The sequence below is a fragment of the Rhopalosiphum padi genome, chromosome 2, assembly GCF_020882245.1.
Source record: "Rhopalosiphum padi isolate XX-2018 chromosome 2, ASM2088224v1, whole genome shotgun sequence".
Taxonomy (NCBI): Eukaryota; Metazoa; Arthropoda; class Insecta; order Hemiptera; family Aphididae; genus Rhopalosiphum; species Rhopalosiphum padi.
In genome coordinates this window covers 28284198-28299648 of record NC_083598.1, presented here as the reverse complement: position 1 = coordinate 28299648, position 15451 = coordinate 28284198, and the positions used below count along the sequence as shown (strand labels likewise).

General features: G+C 28.5%; 1 protein-coding gene across 2 annotated transcripts in view; it reads left to right on the top strand.

Moving 5' to 3' along the window:
* LOC132920231 (uncharacterized) overlaps nt 1–8317 on the top strand; it is a 36549-nt gene extending 28232 nt beyond the window's left edge. For both annotated transcript variants that reach the window (XM_060982458.1, XM_060982459.1), the window contains exon 4: nt 4827–8317. In XM_060982458.1, the coding sequence (XP_060838441.1) occupies nt 4827–5663 (837 nt within the window). In that variant the 3' untranslated portion in view covers nt 5664–8317. The remainder of the gene's footprint in view (nt 1–4826) is intronic.
* The last annotated feature ends 7134 nt before the right edge of the window (nt 8318–15451 follow it).

Genomic DNA, 15451 nt, shown 5'->3' with positions numbered 1-15451 from the left:
GTGACCTGCACAAGTTATACGATTACATTCGAATTATAAATAAAACTGATTGAAATTATAAAACTATTTCTACGGTATCGTGAGACTGTATTGATTTTATTTTTTACATGTGTACCGGTGTACCTATAATCATCGAGCAATACGCTTCACCGCTAACTAATTATTTTACCGAATTAAAGTCTGCCGCCGACTCGAAAACGCGGTTAATAATATATAAGTTATGTGTACGTTTGGTTAAACGACTCGCTGTAGACTTTCTGATCAATACTGTTCGTTTACGGCATCGCCCTGTCTGACATAGTTATTTTTAATCATAATAAAAAAAACTACAATTCTAAACAAAAATATTGTCATTCTACGACACACGTTAGATATCATTATTTTAGAATTTCAAACATCTTGTAGATTAATGTTGATACCTAATTAAGTAGTTTAAATTCGTATTTCATTTTTATGAGAAGAAAAATATCACATTGTTATAATTATAACCAAATTTAAAATCGTAATATTTCATTTAAACTACAGACCTTATATAACAACAACAAAACTGACCGTATACGTATTAAATGTTTTTAGTGTTTAATTACGATATTCAAACAAATACGACATACCTAAAATTATTAAACTGTGTACAAAATTAATATATTATACACGCATGTGCCATATGCAAATACGTTATTTACCATCGCGTTATCATCATCGTTCTCTATTAAAAATAAAAAAATGGAGTGAAATTAAAAGCAGTCAACAAGTCTATATATATATTATACATAAACGTATAAATAATAATTAACCCACAAAGGTTTTATGGAGTAGACAGCGTAAAATTAAAATGCGCATTATAGTTCTATACTAAAAAAAACATAAAAGCGTCCCAAGCATATTATACACTGATATTAATATTGTTCGCAGAATTTTCTTTTCGAGTACACACTACTGCACACAGTCTACTATATTTTATAATATTTTATCCGTAGCAGTGTATTTAAATATTTTCATATTTTATCAGTGCGCTCTATAATAGGTCCATAATATTTCGCTGGTCGAGTGTTCAGAAACAAAAATACACTCTCCGTAATTCGTTTGTCGCATTTCTAATTAAAAAAAATAAAATCTTGACTATTAAATAAATGTTCCCTTCAACTGGGACCGTATTATTTATACATGTATAGGTGGTAATATATAATATATACGTATAAATAATTTATATGTATTTTAATTATTGCGTAACGACTACGATAAGCTATATTATACGTATATATATTATAAAACGTTCAGTGTCGGACCAAAGGGAACGAGAAAATGCGCTCTTCCTAAATTGTTTTTTTTAATTCTTGGTTATTTAGATTATAATAAAACATTATCAAGTACAACTATAATAATTTATCAAAACTCAACCACGATTATGAATATATTTAATATTATTATTATTATTATTATTATTAAGATGACAAAACCAAAGGGGGTTAGTTTTTATTACACAGTGACCGTTAGACGACGGCCCGTACCCCAATTTTACTATCATCTCTTCTCGATTTTACACCTTCCTATTCATTCGCCGTCGCCAACCAGCCGTATTTCATACTGAATGATTTCCCTAGTACTGGTTTGATTTATATCAAAAATGACTGATAAATGATAACTCGATAATAAAATTAGAAATAGAACAACATTTCTACATTCAAACAATTATACTTAATATTATGCATCAGACTGCAAAATTATTTGCACCAACATTATAAAAAAAAACTTGCTCTTTTTTAGAAGACTTATAATAACAATAAAATAGACTCATAATTTTTCATGCCTTCAAGTAGTATAGTTTTTAAAAAGTTACACGAAACTAAAACTGCTTTTCTAAAAAAAATTAAGAAATTTTTTCTAACAGTGTTAATAATATGATCAACGAAAATATGCTTAATTTATTTTATATAAAATGAAGTATTTTGATTTCTGTTTTTTAGGGATTAATTAAGTGTCAAACCTATTGGTTTCACTGACACACAGACAAAAAAAAATCAAATATTCCTATTTCATCCAAAAATGGACTATTAATATTGTATGGACGTATTACAACAGTCGTTCTGTGACATAGGTATACTGTATACGTATACGAGTATTCGTACGATGGTTAAAAGAGACTAGAATTTGTCGAGTGCTCTACTTATATATAATATATATATATATATATATATATTAACCATGTGTGTGTGTGTATATATATATATAAAATATACACGTCCGTCCCTCGCACGACAAATTAATGCTCTCGCAGAGTTATTTGAAATCAACCGACGCGGGCGACCTACTTTACAAAACGGTCCATCTCCACCCTTAATGTGGAAACGCATTATTTCGTCGTGTCACTGGCGCCCGCCATACCGGGATCATACTTCATGTCACTGGCACTGATGTTGCTGACAAAAACAAGAGGACCATAGTGAGTTAGAGAAAGAGAGAGTGAATGAGAAACGGAGAGAGACAGACGGCAAATTGATATAAAGACCGCCATCGTGCCGCTGCTAATGCGTGCCGAGCGTGTGCTTGATGGAAATCGAATAAGAACTGCTGCAACGGGACGACAAAAACTTCACGGAAAAATCATTTATTCTATTATCGTTAATTTTTGTTTTCCCCACACCAACTACAATATTAATAAAAAATACAAAGAAAGATTCGTTCAGCATTCTCATTCCCATTTTTTCTTTCAGTGATGAATTTATTCAAATTCTAATTTTTGAAATTTCTATGGACCTAAGAGAGATATTTTTAATTACTTAGATATTTATTATATTTATATCGTATACTCAAAATACATTACATTTTAGCCTATTAAACTCGAATAAAAAATGCATAATGTATTCAATCTGTAGGGTTTCAGTAATTTACAGAGTTATATTGTAAAACATTTGTATCGTTTAAACTCTTAAAGTTGCAAATTTCAATACGTCGTTAAAATATGATTTCGTAAATATAGCATAGGTATTTTGAACAAATATAATGTTATTCAATCTAATATTCTAATATTTATGTAATGTAAGCCGAAGGTAAAAATAATTTTTATTAATATAAAACTCTTAAACGACAAACTACTTTCAGTCGACCGAAATAATTTTATATTAAAAAATATTTTCGTGTTAATATGAATATCCTAATCGCTGGATATTCATGTTATTCACAATTTCATACACAAAATACACGATTTTCGTTCGTGGAATATTCGTCTGAATAAATAGAATCGTGCAAATTGCATTTTCTGAAAAAGATATGAGATTAATTTGTAAAAGTTCTTATATCTACTTACTAACAAATTATAATGTTGTAAATAATTAAATTTGCAAAACAGAAGTTCTTATACAAAATGGAACCCTACCGGATATTAAAAAATAAAGCGGATAGAGATTAAAAATATAAATTAATTTAAAACCTTATAATGTAATTATTGTTTCAAATTAAATATTATAATACGTTTAAATTTTTTAAATATTCAGATGAATTATAATATTATTATCGATATCATATAATAGTTGATTAATTGGTCTTCTAATTTGAATGGACGTGTATCAAAATATCAAATAATAATATTAATACAAATTACAAATCGTACTTCGTTAGTAGTGCATTGTAGCTTTACGTCATAGTAAATAAATGTAATATTTACCTACATTTATAGAATGTTTAAAATTATTTTAAATATTTCTGAGAACAATAGGTATTACTATAATATTACCAGTATAATTACGTTAGAAAGATTTTTTAAATTCAAATATTCTTTTTTTAATCCTGAAACTTTAATCTTTGAAAATGCTTGTGTACAGCGATTATAATGTTATCTATTATCCCCTACTTCTATAGGTTTATACTCCATACAATTAATATACTTACAATAGTGAACTAGAAATATGGTTCTTAAACTTTATTTACTATTCAAAGTTAAATCTTATAAACATGTACGGAATTAATATAAAAATTTTATATTTTTAAACAAAAAAATATTAACTGTTTTGTAATGTTTTTATTATTTAAACAAAAACGAATAAGAAAAAGAAGACCATTGAAAATAAATACATAATGATTTAAAAATCTCACAAATCCTATAATACAACAATACCTATTTACGGTTTATACTTAGATGTAGTACACGTCATATAATATGGTACATTATACAAAGAACAACAGCTATTATGTATTATAAATTCTAAGTATATGGCGACGGTGTAAAAGTGTTAAGCCGATTAAGTTTTGCTTTTAGGTGAATACACTTAAATAATATACATTATTATGATTTTTCCAAATATCAACTTAACAGTTTAGATACTGTTGGAAAAATAAATAAAAATTCCTACTCGAACTTGAATTTTAAATAAGCCCTTATAGCTTATACTAAACGTTATAACTTGGTCAAAACAAAAATTAAATCGTATGTATTATCTATTTTTTTTTCAAAACCACATGTGTTTGTAGACTAATGAGAGAAATCTAATATCACAAATCACAAATATATAGTACGACATGATTGATAATATATTGTCGCCTTTTTTTAAAGGCAAATCACTGACATTAACTTTTAATTATAGATGTCTTCTCGTGCTTTATATTTACTAAGCAATTGTTGACCAAATGCAATTATAAATATGGCTTAGTGGTTGTATGTGACATAATATACTTAATCTGTCTATAGGCGTGTGCTTGACATATTAAAAAGAGCACAATTACCGTACATAATATATTATAATCACATTCATAATAATGATGATTAATGTCTATTCTCATAATATGTTACGATGACAATGACGATGATTGTTTTCTTTTTTCGCTTCCTGCAGGTGGAGAAATTCATGTCACTGAAATCGCAAAAGCCACAATCGATGGAGGAGGCGACGGCCGTGGTGAGTGACCGGCACGCGGACATCGACTTCTTCATATACGCGACGGTGGGCCCGCTGTGCTTTGTCGTCGTGCTCGGGTTCTTGTTGTTGACGCTGTACAAGTACGTGCGCAAACACCCGGTCCAGTGGCCGTGGACCCGCAAGTTCCGGCACCCGTCGTTCTGGCCGGAACACCAGCACCGCCACCGCCGGATGACGGACGAGTGCGGCGCCAACGGATGCGACTTCGGAGCGTCGTCGCTGGCCGATGACGATACGTCCGGCGGCGGAACGGTGAACGTCATCTACTCGGGCGAGTTCGAGCAGAGCCAACAGCAGCAGCTGTCCGGCTCGTGGTTGGACGACGCCAGTTTCGTGCCCGACGACAGCCTGGACAGGATACGCACGCCCACGCTGCGGCGGACGGTCCCGCCCAAGAACAAGACGTTCACGGACATGCTACAGCAGTACAGCGGCGTTGACGGCGACGACACCGGCGCCGGTGTTGCGGGCGGCACGGGCGTCGACGGTGGCCGCGGCCAACATCTGCATCGTCACCGGCCGTTGCGCGACGGACAGTGCGCGGCCGCCGTGCACCACGCGCAGAGTCCGCGTCTCAGTCGGGACAACAAGCTGCGCATATTGGGATGTAAGCAGTCGTGTCTGTTGCTGCCCGCCGTGCAACCGGTGGCCGCCGCCGAAAATACGACGGCCACGACGGCGACGTCGCCACCTCCGTTGCCAGCGGTGTCGCCGTCACAACCGTCGGTGGTCGCGGACGACCGGCAACCCTGAGCGCATCGTACCCGATATCACGAGGAGCAACATCAGAGTATTTCAACACGCGTGTGTGCTACAAGGGCGTTCTCAGAATGTCGGTCGGATAAATGATAAACTGATAACCAACCGGACATAAACCGTGGTAACCGAAGTATACTCGTTTTTACACACGCTCTCACTCTCTCTCTCTCTCTATCTATCTATCTATTCTCTCTACTTCTGCTGCTGCTGCTGTTTACCAAAAAAATATGTACTAAACATAAAAAAAATAATAATATGTTTATTAAAAATGTATACATAAAAAAAAAAAAGGTTAGATGTTAGCCGTTTTTGATTCTTAAACACACACACACACGCGCGACACATACGCGAGAAAAACGTTAGGGGACAATATAATATAATATTATATTTTAACAGAATAATAATATTATCATTCACGTTGTTTATATAGTACTTACCCGCGTATATATTATGTAATATTGTTTAATATGCAGACGCACTAAATACCCGTTATCCGCACGAGTGTAATTTAACAACACTCCTATAATACGTATATAAGCAAACGCGCATAATGTGTTTTATTGTCGTACGTCTTCGCATAAACATAATAATAATATTATGTTAATGTTATATTCATATTTTCGTGATTATTTTTATTATTATCGCTATAATTATTGGTAGAGTCACGAGTCACTGAAAAAAAAAAAAGAGAAAAACGCACCTAAGACAAAGCGTAAAAAATATATTATAATAAATACTCATCGTAATTTAAATATTATATTGTTTTTCGTACGATATCGATCATTTGTAGGTGGATTTTTTTTTCCGTTTAATGAAGGTTATTATTACATATTATATATGCACAACACAAATGTATATATTTATCTATACGGTAGTACTATATGTACTTGTACTTACTTCATTTTATTACGATCATTATATAATAATATTATATACACCGATGGTCTATAATATTCGTGTATACCTGTAGGTTATAATGTGTACATATTAAGTTAAACGACTAGTGTTAGATTCGTGTCGACTTTTACCTACTTTTTAGCAACCCATTTATGGTTATTACTCCGATAACACACATTAAATTAACTATGCCGCAGCTTATTTGATAATAATGTATACCTACGACAAAGTTGGTCGGTTTTGTTCTCGTTGTTAAGACATAGACTGTACGTTTCGCGTACTATTGTTGTAATAATATTATCGTCTTGTCCTATTAAATTAAGTTTACGTAAAAAATAAGTCAGACAAAATAAATGCGTCGTAATATTATAAGTACTATTATTATAATGTAACATTCGTTAGGCTGTACAATTAACGGTACGTAGAGAGTTTTCGTGTAATGCTATGATATTATATTGGCGTTTTTTTTTTAAAAAGAAAATAATTAGTGATAAGCCAAATACCATTATAAACCATATTATTATACTTAGTATTATTTACCGACTTGGTTTCTTTACTGTATGGTGTGTGATGAACTCATATTATCTAGTAGTAAAATTAATTAATAATAATATTAATATAATCTATATTTAATAATGTGCTATATTTCGTAATTATCGACTGTACCTATTAAAAAAAGTACGATGGATTTTTTTTTTTTTTTATATATATATACAATATATAACTTGTAAAATGAAATCGATGCATATAAAACATAGCCAACACCGTTTAATAGAAGCAATAGAGCAAACAATATTACTTACTACCTATCTACTAAAACATTCCCTTAAAGTTAGTAATATACTAAATAATATTTTAATAGTTTACAGTTTAAATAATAATATGCATCTATATATAGGTACCTATGTGTATTTGACAAGAAAATAATAGTTACCATAACTATTTAACTATACCTTCACTATCCATGGTTAATTAAAATCAAAAAATATTCATGGTAATCATTAATAACGATATTATTGTTGTATTAATTACCATTTCGGTCATGTAGTATAAAATAAAAGAAATATTTGTGTCTGTGCGTTATTAAATAACATAAATATAATATAGCATACAGTCGATTACTCAATTTTCATAATATGTGTAAGAATACTTCTATATTTTTATTCAAAGGTTTGCGTGTTGTAAATGTGATTTAATTTATCACCCTATAAACACTAAATACAATTATATGTTTATTAGTGAATATATACAATGTATAAAAATGTATTTATACATTATTGTAATTTGTAGTTAGAAACGTATTAAGAATTTATACGTCTTATACGTAAAGATAATTTTTTTTTTAATTATATTTTTTTTCATCTTATGAATTAGATCAGTAGACGATTCCTACCATAAAATATTGTAAATGTCTTCCTCCTTCTTTTTGTTGTATAATTAAGTCTATAATTTTAATAATTTCTATTCATATAGAGTATATTAATTATTAAACTGTTTTGGCCATGAGCTAAGCATAATTGTAGTTAGTTTTAAACATAAAAATTATTATATTCCTGGACGATGTAAACGATTATTATGAATGTTTCTATCAACCACGTTGTTTTAATTTTTAAATTTTATTAGTTAATTATATTTTAAATTTATAAATTTTATGTAAACATTATACATAGTTAGTTGTGGTTTTTTCCACGCAGATTAATCATAAATGTGTTTGACTACTATATAATCAATAAAATCGATATTAATATTAATTTGTCTTTCTACCAAATGTGTATAATTATTATACAGTCACTATAAATTACATAAAATTATATAATTTATAAAACCATATTTGTTGTGACGAGTACCTACTATTATTAACTTATTAATTAATATAATATTTACAATTTAATTGTTCAATTGTCTACACACGTCGAACCTACGTTTAAAAATTATAAATTGTTTGATAATATTAGCCAGATCGACATAATATGCTTCACAAAATGGAAAACATCACTCAACGGAGCACAACTTGTATTGTAGTGATTTGTGAAACATTCAAACATCCCATGTATATATAAAGTAAGTAGATTTAAACAAATACTTATGTAATTAAGAAACAAATGGACAAAGGTATTGTATTATGCAACATATAGGTATCTGAAATGATTGTATATATTTATTTTGTACAACTATCCTTTATAATTCTAATTTAGAACTTATTATAATAATATAATGTTGGCTGTAGAAACTTTAAAAATGTAATTTCGTTGTGTACCTACTACCTACATCATAGATAATAATATATAGTTGATAAGTAGATAGGTGGTAGGTACTCTATAAACATATATCTATGTGTATATTAGAGTCTGTGCTTTAGAGTTTAGGTAATCGTTTACACAAAGGAAAAGGTCATACCCAAGTTAGCAAAATATGTAAGATGAGAATGTGCACAAACGACTCGTGAAACTGTCAAGGTAACATAATAGCATTTTGTTGTGTGCAAACCTTTGTTTCTCAGTAATTTTATGTTATAACATGGGATGCATAATAACCATACAAAGAGAGCATGGGTACATAAAAGTATGGGATGTATTGTTATTAATACCAAAACAGATCGCCTATTGGCTCATGAAAATGACAATACACATGGACATTTATTTACATAGATATTAAAAAATAAAATGAGTACAAACTTATTATATGCATCCCATAAGGTCACAATAAAAATATCATTATTCTGAATATTATATACCTATTAACTTAATATAATTTAATTTATATGATAATATTAAGTATATATTTATATATTAAATATACCTTACCTACACATCAACGCATTGGAGAAAACTAAAACTGTAGTTCTATACAGATACTTTATAAATGTATTTTTAAATACAAATACACTCAAGTTTTTAAAATAGTTTCAAATACTTTAATATATCATACATTTCCAAGATTCTATTATAAAATTAAATTCTGTAAAAGAACATTACCCCCGACAGGAATATTTAATTTACGTCGACAATTTCATTGTATGGTTACAATAAATTTAGATTCAACATATACCTACTGTAACGGCAAAAACGTATTGATTCACAGGCCAAGTGTCTTTAGACGCCATAAACTTTAATCAAGTATCAAACCAGTTTATTTTATCCCGTATTTTAAATACTTTATTCTAAAAGTTTTTTAAATATAAAGCAAGCATTGTATGTATACTATATAATATATACTTGGATTTAAATTCTAATATTTATTTAATTATATTTACTTTACATGTACCTACCTATACTCTAAAGCAGGGATGGCCAACTTTAATAGACTTGCGATCGATCTCCGAAATTTTCTAGGTTGTCGCGATCGACCAAAAAAAAAAGGTTGTCAATGTGTGTTACAGTTCTTTTATTCGATATCTGTGTATAATCTCGTTTTTCATAGTTATTTATTGCTTTTTTCTAAATATATTTTTTATATTTCTGGGATATACAAAAATATACAAATTCATAAAAATAAAAAATATTTTAATTATTTTCTGAAAAAAATTCAAAATTTTATGAAAATGGGAAAAGGTGTCGCGATCGACTCAAATTTATCTCGCGATCGACTGGTTTGCCATCCCTGCTCTAAAGGCCTGCTCTCAAAATTTACATATAATATTTTAAAATATTGCATCGAGACTATTATGCTAAACTATAACATATAGCTATTTGCATTTATTATACAATATGCATTTAATAATTTGTCTTTTAGTTTAGTTATTACATAAAGTGTAAAAAAATGTGCTCATGTCATAAGCACTATCGACTGAATTCTCGACAGCCCCGTAAATTGTATTCATCTTAAATACACATGAATTTTTAGGTTAGGTTATACAAGTAATGACATTAACCATATAGTTTATACATAAATTTATTTATTATTATTAAAAGTTAATTTCAACATCATAGAAAAATGATGAACTTTGTGAATAATATTAAGATGCAAATTTTATGATGACAAAAAATCAAATTTCAAAATTCTGTTTAGGTGTTCAATTCAAATACAGTCAAAATGATTTGTAAATTCAATATTGTATAAATCTAGTTATATTGTCATTATCAGAACGCAATTATATTCTATAAAAAATTTTGAAATTTGATAAATATTCTAGAAAAAAGTACTGATTGACTTTGATGGGTCACCCAAGGCTTAAACTTTTTCCGCAAAAATCGACTGCAATAATAGTTGATGAACATAATAAATTCAATATAGTATCAAATATGATAATTATTCTGATAATGATAGTCTTGCAAAACGAATGGTATAAAAATTATAATGAAATTGTTCTCGAATAAAACATTATCTAACGACGTGTAAGTATGTGAATACACAGCAACCAGAATAATATATAATAAAAACTAGTTTGCACAAAAAAACGTCTATGATATAGATATAAAGTAAGTTTATTAACCTATATATACCTATATATTATATTATAAGCGAAGAGTTTGCGGATTATCTTACGCGCTCACTCAAAACTACTATACCTATATAGTCATTATTGTAGCGTATTCGAAACGAAATTATTTGCATAGTTTTGTTGTACACGCGTTAAACAGTTAGACAAAACTGCTAACAAAAATCCGGCATATCATATAAGTTCATACGTCTACCTCTGAGAATAAAATATAATTACGACGCCCAAGGAAAATGTTTTTGGAGTTTTCACTATGTACTATAATATTACTATAATTAAGAATAATAATCAAAGGAACATTATATGTAGGTAGGTATATTATATAGATAGGTTAATATATTTTTTAACAAATAGTATAATGTAGTGTTATACACAAACAAATAAAAAAATATTTACTTTTTCAAAAACGTATGTCTTAATTGCTATAAAATTGTAATTTCATGTATAAAAAATAAATTTATAAATCAACGAATAATAAAAATAATATACTTAGAAATAACATACATAACTAAATATACATTTCATAATAATACATTGCACGCAAAGTAGCATTCGACGTCAATTATTTGAATGAGGTTAGTATTATGTGAAAGTTTTCTAAAAAAAAAAATGTTAATTCTGTAAAATGTCAATGTATACTCGTAAGCTAATATTAGTCTTTTCCTGTTTTGATAGGACGCCATACCCGCATGTGCTGTCTCTGTCTTATTAACGTACATCATAACAAATTTGCGTTCAGCAAAACACATTTTGTGATGTTAGTTTTAATATTAGAGTAAATTTACCTATTATCCAATTAAAAGCTAAGAACATTATCTAAAAAATTACATATGATTTTATTGATATTATAATTTTAAAGTGAGCTATGTAAGATATAACTTTAAAATGTTCATAACTCACTTTAAAATGATAATATCAATAAAATCATATGTAATTTTTTAGATAATATTCTTACCTTTACATTTTATAATAGGTAAATTTACTCTAATATTAAAGCTAACATCACAAAATATTTTCTGCTGAACGCAAATTTGTTACGATGTATGTTAATAAGACAGAGACAACACATGGAGTCCTCTTAATTTACTTTACTTTCTTAGTTTATAAGAGGACACCATGTGTTGTCTCTGTCTTATTAACATACATCGTAACAAATTTGCGTTCAGCAGAAAACATTTTGTGATGTTAGCTTTAATATTAGAGTAAATTTAGAAACATTTATGTCTCCAACGAAGAATGAGTGTTTTACTATACGATTTTTTTAGCAAGAACACATTTCACAATTTGAAGACAGTTCAGGTCAGATATACCATTACGTCCTATATAGACTCGGGATTTTATAATTTTTTTAAGGATAAAGGATTTACATGTATATTTCTAATATAATCTTTCGCAATTTATTTTTTTTTAAATAATATTGAATATTTTTTATTTTTTATTGAATAAAAAATTATATACCTTCCGTAAGCATAGCTTGTGTCGAAGGTATAAAGTTAACTATTTTATATAATATATAATATGTAAATTTACAATTTGATTTTAGGTGATTACATACTTATTATGAACAATACAATACATTAAATTATTTCTTATAGATTAGGTTTTTAAGAGAGAAAAAAAAAAGAAAACAGATAACAGATAGAATAATTAGTATTATTTTATTAATACCCCATCTGTCCAATGTATATTTTTATTTTATAGGTGAAGAAGTAATATAGGATTTCAGGAGAGGTCGTGCAAATGTGTGCCAATTACGCGCTAAGTATTTGCGTTGTGTAAATAACAAAAAAAATGTGATTTAAGGTGAAAAGATACGATTGGGGTTGGAACTTGGAAGACAGACACGTATTGATGATCCTATACTTGGAAATCTATCATTTACCCTTAAAACAAATGCATGCATATTTTTAAATGAGTTGCACTAATTTTTTTTTTGTATACTAAATAATTGTAAAAACAATTTTCCGTAAGGGTGGAGTTGCCGAGGTTGACATGCACGTATATAATAATTAAGGCTGGGATTTTAATGCTCTAAATTATAATAAGAAATGCTCTTAAAAAAATTCAAAAATTCATTAAAATTTTTAAAAAAAATGCGTTAAAAATGATTTTAATTTATTTATTCTATAACTTGCTGTTATAATCATCATTTAAAGTTTAATTTGTTAAAAATGCAAAATAAAAACTACATTAAAATAATCAGTATCACCTGAAACACATATTTTATTTTTGAACCTACGTGTTAGAACATCAAGAAAAAAATTGACATCAAATCAAAATCCCAGCCTTAGTAATATTCAATTATTCAAGTCGTTGACATAATTTACGTCTATATTTTACTATATAATATAATATTTCCACTAATCAAAATATCGTCAAGGTAACTAAATTTCTATGAGAAATCTAATTATGTAAATTATAAGTTAAGGAATACAGTTTATAAGAATGCCGAAAACAGACTTGAAAACAGATTTTAAGCCTGTAAAAAGCAACAGAAAATATTGTGTTTATAAAAAAAATAGAACCTTTACAGTCGATATGTATAAAAACAATCCTGGGACAAGATTTACCCGATAAATGGATTTTGTGACGTCTAACAACTAGACGTCCATACTCCGTACTCCTCTGTTTTTCAAAATTAAATTTTACAAATTGCATTACGTACCTATATGGCTATATGTGAATTATTTTTGCCACAAAACTTAGATTTAAATTTATAAAAATATCATATTATATACCTAGTATGAGTATATCTTCATATTTTTCCCGCATAGTTTGTTATTGATAATAACATATAACATCTATTATCTAAATTCTAAATTCTAATAATATTTTAATCGTATTCTTTCTATACAAATCAAAAACAAATAACAACTATGATGAGACAAATGGCTAAATGAGGCAACGTTAAAATTGATACGAGACCTATAGGCTATATAAGTACCTATGATTATATAAAAGACCCTTCATTATAAACGTCAGTAGTCAGTACGCTTAGTGCTTGCCCTATTTCTGTCATTTAGACAGTTATATATTACTGCGTTGCACGTTGAATAGTGTACGCCGTACAACTAAAAGTGGGTACCTACATCCACTTAATAAATAATACTGATATATTGATGGCTGTAGTATATCAACAGTGAGGAAAATTATCTCTAGGTTAGGTTCGACATTCGACATGTAAAGTACCTATCTAAAAGATTAATTTTGTATAAAATCTCGTTTTTCTGCTTTATGAGCTACTAAACTTTTGACACTCATTTCGCGTTAAGAGACCACATACATGCGATACGTACACACATATAATATATCACTATAAACTCATATATATTATATATACGAGTATATTAGAAAAACTTTACTATTGTACACCGAAGGGACATTTTCGATTTGTCGTTGAATTGAACAATGGAATGTTTACCGAAAATATTAGCTAATATCAGTACAACATTCTTTGTAGAATTGTGGTCGTAACATTCTTTTTTTTAGGAATGACTATTTGTAACATTAAAAAAAAATACTCTTCAAGACTTTAATCATAATCCAAAACTACTTTAATTATTCAAAATTAAAGACTAAATATTTTATCTTTACATAAGCCACATTAACTCTTCACCATTATGTAATATCTTATACCTCGTTTATATAATTTAAAAATATATTTAGATAAATAAATTAACACTCGATAAAATATATATAACACGTATGCTGTAATGCCTATATTGGCTGTACTCTATAAGAACTAAGAACGTAAAATTCAATTATAGGTATACAAGTCTTATTATAAAATATTAATTTAAGACTACAGGTCACTACCTAGTTTTTAAATGTACAATGTACCAAATCAGTGTGATTACAGTGTGTGACCAACGATTATTATACAAGACTACGACATTACATTCATTACAGAAATAAGTAATAAAAGGACTGTTTCAAGTTTCTATGATCAATATATTTTGAATAATAACAAAATTAATTAATTGAGAAATGAGAATAAATTGTTATTACACGTTTGAGTATCCTGCAACGTCATCAAAATCTTAACATCAATGTCGCTCAAAAAAAAAAAAAATAACAAAGAAAAAACAATTTTTTGACCTAACACTGTACTTTTTCTCAATTTCAAATAAATTAACTTAATCCTGTATCAAATAAATAAATACAATTTTGATGAATTTTGTAAAAATATGATTTTTTTCTATTTTTTTTTTAAATTGCTATAAAAATATTTTATAATATATTTGGTATTGGTCAACCTATTGAATTTTCAAGCTTATTTTTACTAACAAATTAAAAATATTTTTAAAACTACTAAGTAATAAAAAAAAATGAAAAAAAAGTAGTTGCTCTGTATGGTTGGAGTATACCTCGTTATTGAATAGGTCACTGTGATGTGTTAAATTTGAATTTATCGCTATCATTGAGACATTACATCATAACTAAGATA